The sequence below is a fragment of the Limulus polyphemus genome, unplaced genomic scaffold (assembly GCF_000517525.1).
Source record: "Limulus polyphemus unplaced genomic scaffold, Limulus_polyphemus-2.1.2 Scaffold253, whole genome shotgun sequence".
Lineage (NCBI taxonomy): Eukaryota > Metazoa > Arthropoda > Merostomata > Xiphosura > Limulidae > Limulus > Limulus polyphemus.
This window is the reverse complement of record NW_013665863.1, coordinates 264,844-274,670: the sequence shown is the minus strand read 5'-3', so window position 1 is coordinate 274,670 and position 9,827 is coordinate 264,844. Positions and strand designations below refer to the sequence as shown.

The window sequence follows — 9,827 nt, the reverse complement described above, 5'->3', positions numbered from 1 at the left end:
CACACACACACACACACACACACACACACACACACACACACATATATATATATATATTGACGGTTTAACAAGTGTATTGGCTTCTGAGTTGATTTTATTAAACAAGATGTTTTTGAAAATCGAAATATTATTGTAATATTCAGGTTTGTTTGTTTGTTAAGCGTAACGCTATACAATGGGATCTCTGCTGTATCCACCACGGGTATCGATACCCGGTATTTAGCGTTATAAGCCTTCAGGCTTACCGCTGAGCCACTGTGCGGGGGGGGGCATTTATTTATATGACCTTTGGTATCAAGCATCGTTAATGCAGATTCGTTTAAGAATTTGGGAAGCTATGTGGTATAATTACAACAATAATAAATATAACAAAGTCAGGAGGTTTAACGTGAAGGGTAACTAAGTATCTGCCCTTTTATTTGCTACAGTAATAAACATTATTTTTTATACTTGCGTTTATTTAATGATTTAAATTTGATGAAAGAAAGAGCACTGATAATGTCAATCGTATCTTGTAGGAACTACTTTCCAAGTGTATCCATCCACTGTGTTTAGGTGTATATGTTGTACTGATGTTTTACTAGAACCAATGGATCACATGCTTTATGAAGCGACTAAACCAGGTGGGGAATGGTGAAGTGATGCAACTCATTAAGGAAGAAACCCCATTGGAGGAAATCGTGAGAGCATTACCCGAGATGCTTCAGAAAACGGCCGAACAAGAAATCCAAGTAATGTGGACTAGAATTGATAATTCAACATACTGTGACTTTTATAACGATATTAAGAAGTCAAGTGGAGGAGAGAATTACTTGGTCGATGATAAAAGTAGCGAGATCAACAGAATTGTATGGACGAGACGACGATGTGGAAGTGTTCACAATAGGGGAAAAATCTGGTTACCATACGATCAAAGAAGATGTAACCATTGTAACCAGGAAGAAACGACTATTGATTATATTCTAAGTGCTCAGACACGAGGAACAATCCAACAGGGAATTCTAAGTGCTCAGACACGAGGAACAATCCAACAGGGAATTCTAAGTGCTCGGACACGAGGAACAATCCGACAGGGAATTCTAAGTGCTCGGACACGAGGAACAATCCAACATGGAATTCAGTAATCCAAGGGTTGGAGGGAAAATGAGCTAATATTACAGAATAAACTGGACTCTAATATTTGTAAATATATTTTACATAAAATGAAATGATGAATGGTTTTATTGTAGAGTGTAACAACCCCCCCCCTTCCTAAGAAATTCTAAATTTTGCGGAATAACTTTTATTTATTTATTATTACTAGAATCAATTATAGCATTTGCTAAATTTTTCAAAATACATTCGCACTCAATATTTGTCTTGAAGAACGGTATACGTGTTCGCAAGTGTCAAACCCTAAGTTGACAAAACTTTGTGTGTGTGTGTGTGGCAAAAACGTTGTACATAGACAATGCGCAGTAATCAGAAGTCCGAGAGAATCTGGAGATTGTGTGACACCAAAATCTTTACACTAGACAGACTTTTTGTTATCCAAGTTTTGTTAAAAGTTCATGAATCTACATCGTATTGGTTATCATTCATTGTTACGACACTTACTGTTAGAAATCGCGATCTTGATAGATTTGAAAGCATTTTTTTTCTTTCGATTCTTAACTCTTCTTATTCGATTGGTCGATCTTGTAGTCGCGGAATCGCTATTTGTCGTGAATATACAGTAAGGTTTCATCGAAATAATTAATAACTTTGGACAAAGATCACAATGAAACGCGAGAATACAGCTTCAAGTAAATGGTGAGTAAATCCAATGTATTCGTATACACGTGGCAAGAAAGTGCAGCCTAATGATCTGAGGCAACGTTGAGTAAGTGGATCTATCAACGCGGACCTTGGAGAAGCCTGATAAGTATCAGTTATTAAACTATCAGTATGCTGCTTGAATAGGAGGCAGTTTTGTCCTTATAATAAAGACACCAATGAAGGATTACGATGTCCATTTGACTTATATCAAGGACCTAATTGTTTAAAAATCAAATTATAGGTAATGTGTTGAGATCGGTATCTAGCTAGCAGGACAGGGACAAATAACAGTAGAGGTGTGAGAGACAACTTCTCTAGCTGCCTGGTTACGAAATGAACCTTGACCTAACTGCTAGAAGGTTCATTTCTTTATGTTTTATCTTTAATAACTTGACACGCGTGCGTCAGGTGTTCCTATTCTGTGTGCAGTAGAATGCATATCATCGCCTTCACTTAACAGATAGTGCCTTTAGTCCTTTTCGGCACACTTATGTAAATAGTTTTTTTTCTGTTCCAGGACGACTTTATATCTCAGATATGTATATTGCAAGATAGTAGAGGTTTCTCTGAAAAAAAGAGTACAACTTTTTAAAAACTTATCTAGATAAATAAGATCGAAACTTAGAAACGCTTTGTACTCTCTCTAGCAGCTTCTCTTCGCGAGATGAAAAAGAGTTCCACTTTTTGAAACTGTAAATGAATTATTATTTACATATCTGTAGTTGTAGCTGTAGCTGTAAAATGAGCATTTTAAGTTTAATGAATATCGTTGTTATGAAAATACATGATGATATTATTTCACATACAAAACAGTGCTATCCTAAAAAAATATTGTTGTTTATTATTATTAAGCACAAAGCTACACAAAAGGCTATCAGTGCTCTGCCCACCACGGGTATCGAAACCCAGTTTCATAGCGTTGTAATTCCGCAGACATACCGCTTTGCCACTGGGGGGGGGGGTGCTAAAAATGAATTTTCATTTACAGCTAATTATTTTTTCTTCATTCTTACCACCACTGCTTTCCGAATTTATTTTCCTCGACATTTTTGCTCTAAGTTTACCTAGTTACCTGGCTGATGGTGACTGCTATATCACTTGGCTGACTACAACCCTTGGCCACCCCGAAATGACGCCCCTGGTTATTTGTAGATATACCACGTCTAACAGGTGAATTTACATTATCTTAGTTTATAATTTTACAAATGATTCAATTTGAATCACTGGAAAGGGGGCGAAGAAACAATTTGCAGATTCCACATAGTCTGCTCTTTGTTGGCATTTCCAGTTATTCAGCAAAACCTTACAAGTACAGTCTTAAGCGTGGGGATCGCAACGCAACCCCTGGAAACTTGCAAAGACCGCCGGACTCGAGGAATGCAAAATTATAATAATTAAGTATAAGAACACGGAGTTAGTATTCTTATAATATTTGAGAAAATTGATACAAAAAAGAAAATATAGACGCTGCTTCAGGTGCAGTGAAATGAAGAAAACCTGTACAAGTGAGATAGATCTAGTAAATAACTCTTTTATACTTTGTTTAGTATCATACGGGTTCCTGAGGGAGATTCATTTGAGAGAGTTAATTAACTTATTAAAGTTCAGTGATTTAGTTTTAAACAACATAGAGCATGTGTTAGGGCAGTCAGGTTAAATGGTTGATAGGGTTGTCAGGAAAGACGAACAATGTTTGTACCTTTGTTGACTGCCAGAATCCCTTCATGTATTTGAGGTTTTGTTCTCTTCTGGTCAAATATTAATAGAACAAAATACTTATTACATTTCTGGCAAGAAACAAGGAAATCTTGCTTTCGGTGATCAGTAATGGAACTGAAACGTTGAGAATGTTTTTGTTATTTATGTCGTGATTTATATATCAGAAATTTAGATCTTTTTAAGCTGCTGCGGACTTCACGTGCTGTTGTCAGTTTCGAAAGAAACCTGGAGACTCTTTTATTTCTATGAGTTACAATCACTGATAAGAAGAGACATCCTCCGAGTACAGCCTGATAAATAGGCTTAGTGGCGTGCGAGTCGCATGGTTTTATTTACCTCGATAGTACACCGAAACCATGATTTCCATGCATGGGTAACTGAGCTGCTAGCTGTTACAGATAAAATCTATTATTCTCTGAATCCACGGCTTGATATCTTTCAAGTCTCCTTAAAGAAATGTTCGCCATTTCCTGGTCACTAATTTAGGTAAAATACTTAATTTCCACGACCAAAGAAGCACGATTTTGCTTTTGAGCGAAATAAATATATACCAGTATCTTCTGATTCAAATGAACACATAAAAATATTTGTTTTCTACAAGCCTTTTGTTCTTTCTCGGTATTAGTTTTCCAGAGAGCCAAATATTTTCTATCATTCAGAACAAAAAGTGTCTTGTTCCTCAATATGCATGTTGTCCAAATACTACATTTTTGTAACATTGTCTTGTTCCTCAATATGCATGTTGTCCAAATACTACATTTTTGTAACATTGTCTTGTTCCTCAATATGCATGTTGTCCAAATACTAAATTTTTGAAACATTGTCTTGTTCCTCAATATGCATGTTGTCCAAATACTACATTTTTGTAACATCATGCCTTGTTCCTCAATATGGATGTGGTCCAAATACTACATTTTTGTAACATTGTCTTGTTCCTGAATATGGATGTGGTCCAAATACTAAATTTTTGTAACATTGTCTTGTTCCTCAATATGCATGTTGTCCAAATACTACATTTTTGTAATATCATGTCTTGTTCCTCAATATGGATGTGGTCCAAATACTACATTTTTGTGGTGTCATGTGCTGTTCTTCAATATGAACGTTGTCCGAAATATTACATTTATGTGACGTTATGTCTTGTTCGTCATGTTTGATCTTATCTGAAATAACACGTTATTATTGTTGTATTATACCCTGTTTTTTCGTATAACTAAAGGTGGGTCCCCTAGTGGGCCAGCGGTAAGTTTACGAACTTACAACGCTAAAACGCACGATTCCCCGTGGTAGACATAAAGCATATGGTCTATTATGTAGCTTTCTGATGAAACAAAAAAAACAAAACCTAAACTTAGTGATTGTCTGAAACTTTTTTTTTAATGCCGTGTTTTTATGTCTAACGTTAGATGTTGCCTGAACCACTTTATCTCCTCTTTTGTGTTATACGTTGTTTTTGATTCCCAAAATTAGCTGCCCTTTGAAACATTACTTATTTTTGTGTAAGATCTTCTTATTGTTGATCGTGATAAAGTTCTCCACATGCATTAAAATAAAAATGCAAAATTTTATCCAAATAAAATAACGTCACGTAGATAATTTTTTTTAAATCGTTAAGAATTATGTAAGTAGCGAAGGCAGTTCGTACGTATAGTGGTGAATAAAGTATTTATGTAAGGTGATAATAAAGCACTCGTGTTATTAAAGAAGTATCTACACGAAACGGAGAATGTTCATCTCCCATGAACCGTTGCTAACACTTCGTAGATTATATGTTTTGCCATAAGTTCTGTTCATAATAGTTGTAAGGCTATCTATCAGTCTGTCTGTTTTTTCTTTTACATTATGTCTTCATCGTTAACAACGTATATCTGGGGTTCTTTAGCATACAGCTTCACATACGTTGCTTCCAATCACGAAACTTCCATCAGTTCGTTACTTATCTACTAGACTTTCGGAGAGGTCGAGAGTACATCAACCTCTCCCGCGAGTCACGTGATCATCCCTATATTGTTATACCACTCAACACCAGGTTCTTCCAATCACCAAATAACAGTTATGTTTCTCATTAGTCTTCAACAGGAACAAGTTATCCTTTTATTTCTTCGGTTTATTTTGTATCTTATGTTGTTCGTGTTTTTTTTTAATATCGCTTTAATTTCAAAATAATGATCAGTTGTTACTTATGCACAAACCCGTATGTGAATTAAAAGCTTCGTTTAGAAACACTTCTGAACTTTTTCTCTTTATGCATTTTTACAAAAGTTTTTCATGATGCAAACATTTTTGAAGTGTTCGAACAGTACATATAACATTGTGACGCACGCATTTAGCCCTAGTATGCACTAAAAGATACGAAGCTAGGAAACTTTGTTTGTTGTTGTAATTGTTGGATTTTAAGAAAGATTTGCATGTAATGTATATAAATCGCTCTAGTAAAACACCTGTATAACTTCAGTAGGAATATGTCGATGAAATTGCGAAGAAATGTATAAGTCTCATGTTGTTTTTTTCTTTTATCGCAGTTATTCGAGGTACTATTAGTAGCCTTCGGAACGAAAACGCCCTCCTGCGGACAGAGCTGTCAGTTAAAGTAACCAAAGTGTTCCGGGATAGTGAAGGGTTTGTTGTTTTGAACTCACGTGGAGTGACAACTGAAACCGTCCTGTACCGTCCATTAAAATGTGGTACTAAAGCTGGAAGTGGAGAATTCGTCTTCATGGGCAGAATAATGCTGGGAAATCCCGTCTTGCACTGCGCACCAAGACTAGCAGAGTGGCATAAAGTAAGAAGAAAGGCTATGCTGGAAGGAACCAATCAGTGTCAACTAGATTGATTATGTAAATTATCCACGCGAGTGATCTAAGAAGACACGTGCACGTGCCATACGAGCTACAAAGGTGCCAACATAAAAATAGTGATAAATTGTATACCAGTATGTCACGTGGTGTCTTAAATAACAGTCGCATTATTTTTTTTTGTACAGGGATGTACATAATTTGTAGTGAGCGAAAGAGGATGTTCTGTAGTGGAAAAAAAGGATGTCGTTCTGTGTTAGCAGGATATTGGTTATTTTAAAATTGTCACGAAAAGAACTTTAAAAAAACACAAACCACATGATCAAAACTGTACTTCAGCCCATCTGTGTTGCGTAAAACACAAACCACGTGATCAAAACTGTCAGCCCATCTGTGTTGTGTGCTTGAATATGAAAATCTGTATATTTTCTGTGTTTGTAAACTTTCAAATACTAAACATAATATTGTGCTATCTCCAAGAGCTGCTGGAAATATATTTACATTATAAACTTGTATAGATTGTTGCCTAACGAGTTCAGTGCTACTAATAAGAACTAGTGTTTTTTTAGTAAGGCATGTAACATATACTAGGAAGCACCCAATTGTTGTAATTATTCTAATGTTACTTTGTGACCCGAGTTTTAGTTCACACAGTGATAATAATTCCTCTATAGTGACAGTAACCAATGTTTTTGATAACACACATATATATATCAGCCTTTCCACGAATCCTCGGTGTCTTCAACCGTTCTACAGATTAACATCGAGATTAATTTATTAATCAATCTATTAACATAAAACTAGAAGGTATAATTTTTATGCTACCTATTTTAATGATAAACGTAATTATATTGTAAACATAATGAAAAACATACAATAGTTAAAATATTACCAAACAATACGAAAGATTTAACTGAAGTTTTGTTATAATTTCTACATTTTTATTTACGAAACTATTTCTTGGAAAATCAACTATTTACCAGTCACTAGATCACCGAAAAGGAGTTACTCATAAACTCTTGAGTTTTTATTTGTTTTTTTTTATCTACAACAAATAGCACTGTAAATCTGACATGACTCCAATGCATGTAATATAAATAGTAAAAGGAATCTAGGAACGACTTTCAATGGATAAGAAAATGTTTACATGGCCCCTAATAAACAAATACAAGTAGGCTTAATTTAACGTTAAGCCTACTTTATACTCGGAGGGGAATTGCTGCGATTCTGGAGTTTATCCATTCGAAAGTCTTTCCAAGACCTACTATAATCAGAATACTTCTTGTACTTATTTACTGAAAATGTTCTTGCATTTATGATAGAATTATTTTTTTTGGTTTTATTACGATAACGAATTATTCACCTACGTACAACTTATTTGTTTTGTACATATAAAAAAAAACGTGTTTTACGACAAAATATCCTAATCAAAAGTGAAACTTAGAGAGCAATATCAAAAAATTAAAAAAAGCTATGATATGTACAGTTAAGGTTTATTTGAATATTTACCTATACATCACAGGCCATGCTGATACATCGCATTGAGAATAGTCATAAAAAAAAAGGGCAGCACATTTCATCCCTTCCGGATTTTATTGGTCCCTTATTATGGAACTTGTTCTCTCTCCCCCCCCCCCCCCACTTCACTATACTTTTATACGTATGGGAGTTTTATAAAGTTAAAGCCAAAAGGTGCCCTCTATTTTAAACTAGCTCTTATAAAGTAAACCTGTTGATTTATTTGCCTGACAGATGCTATATGCTTGCAGATATAATCGTTAAGTAAGCAACTTCTTGTTTCGGTAGTCTTTTTTTTTTTTGTACTATTGTGTTGAATAGACGGTTTTAAAACTTTCACCTATGTACTTTTAACTCCTGGTTTAAGTGGGTAATTAGCCATCATTATTTTAATCAACCTCCAAAAAAGTTCATATAATTACAACACTGATGTTATGAACTAGGCATAATAGGCGTGTGCTTTTAAGTTCAAATTACTAACTGTTTTTAAACTGAGAATTTCGATACATGAACAAAGAGATAAAAACACACAAACGAACGTCACTATTCCTCTTCGGGAGCGTTATTGAAATAACCAAATTATTTGTATCGTTCTTACAATTCTGGTAGATCCTATTATAACATTTATATCCTGTGACAATTTTTATTCAAACAGCGAATTAAACAAAATTTGTGAACCCACAGAACTAAATTGTTTGAAGTGTTTTCGAACTCGCCTATCATTTCAAATCTTGCTTGGTGCCTTCTCTTCGATTCCCAGTATACCAGCAAAAAGAACTTGAACACTGGATAAACAGATTTTGTTGTATATAGATATTTCACAAATTCTCCCTAATCAAATGGTATTTGATTGTCGCCTGTACCCGCATTTTAACACAACTATATTGTGTAAAGTATGTTTTTAAAAACGCCTGCATGGAAACGGATCTTAATACACTGTGATACCTCTATGAAGGTGTTAGCGTACCTGAGCTGTGAATCCAAGGGTGAATTCATGGTCTTTGGCCCCGTGCCCGGACTGTGAAGCTAAGAGTGAATTCATGGTTCTTGGCCCGCTGCCACAAAAACGCGCTCTATACTTTTGAGTCGTGGGTGCGTTATAAGAGAGACGGTGAAGTCTCACTATTTGGTCAGACAAAAGCAGCTGGGTGCTGTTGATCAGCTGCTTTCCCTCTAGTCTGTCAGTTTGAAACTAGGAACGGCAATGCGCAGATAGCTCGCCCTTGTGTAGCTCTGCGCGAAATTCTAAAAACGAACGAACAAACAATCAGTTTTCGTAAAACAAGAGATGTAACAATCTAAGCAAGAACGCCTCATACAAGTAAACTTCCTTCTTTTTTTTGTAATTCATAAGCTTGTAAGAGTACTTAAGTTGTTTTACATAAAACTGATATTAGTTCTTTACAGATGTGACTTTAATGTTGCATTCACCCAATCGCATACTTCAATAAAGTTGATTTTGTTGAATGTTAACCACTGTACTATCTGAGTTTTTTTTTTAGGATTTTTTTTCGTTGACTGTACTAACAGTTAATGTGGTTGAAGCTGTTTAATAAACAAGTTTTCATTATTTTCTTACAGTTAGTCTTGTCATTAAACGTCTGGTAAACGTGATCCAGTAATTAAATTGATGTTTTTGTTCTTAGGCTTAGCTTGGACGAAGCATTTGGGTTCGCCAATGGTTTTCTGTAGAATTGTAAATATGTTAAGTAAATTAAAGTGCCTGTTAGGTATACAACTTTTGTTTAATTTCTCTTCTTTTTTTTTCATATAAACATCAAAGTACAAATAAATACGAATAAGATTTTGTAAACACACAATTACAGTTCAAAAGATATTCGTAGAATACGCAGAGTGAAAAATGATCACCAGAGCATAAATAATTCACACATAATCCTATTCTTATGTAAACTAAAGAAAGAATCTTTAACAACGTTTGTGTGTAATTTCTATCATTCAAATTGTATAGTCTATAATTATGATCTGGACAATCACAAT

At 34.9% G+C, this 9,827-nt stretch overlaps 1 protein-coding gene across 1 annotated transcript in view; it reads left to right on the top strand.

Annotated features, from left to right (window-relative positions):
- The window catches only part of LOC106478824 (meteorin-like protein), a 41,926-nt gene extending 32,348 nt beyond the window's left edge, over positions 1–9,578 (top strand). Inside the window, exon 4 of the mRNA XM_013939394.2 lies at positions 6,039–9,578. Within this exon, the coding sequence (XP_013794848.1) occupies positions 6,039–6,349 (311 nt within the window). The 3' untranslated portion in view covers positions 6,350–9,578. The remainder of the gene's footprint in view (positions 1–6,038) is intronic.
- Positions 9,579–9,827: the final 249 nt, after the last annotated feature.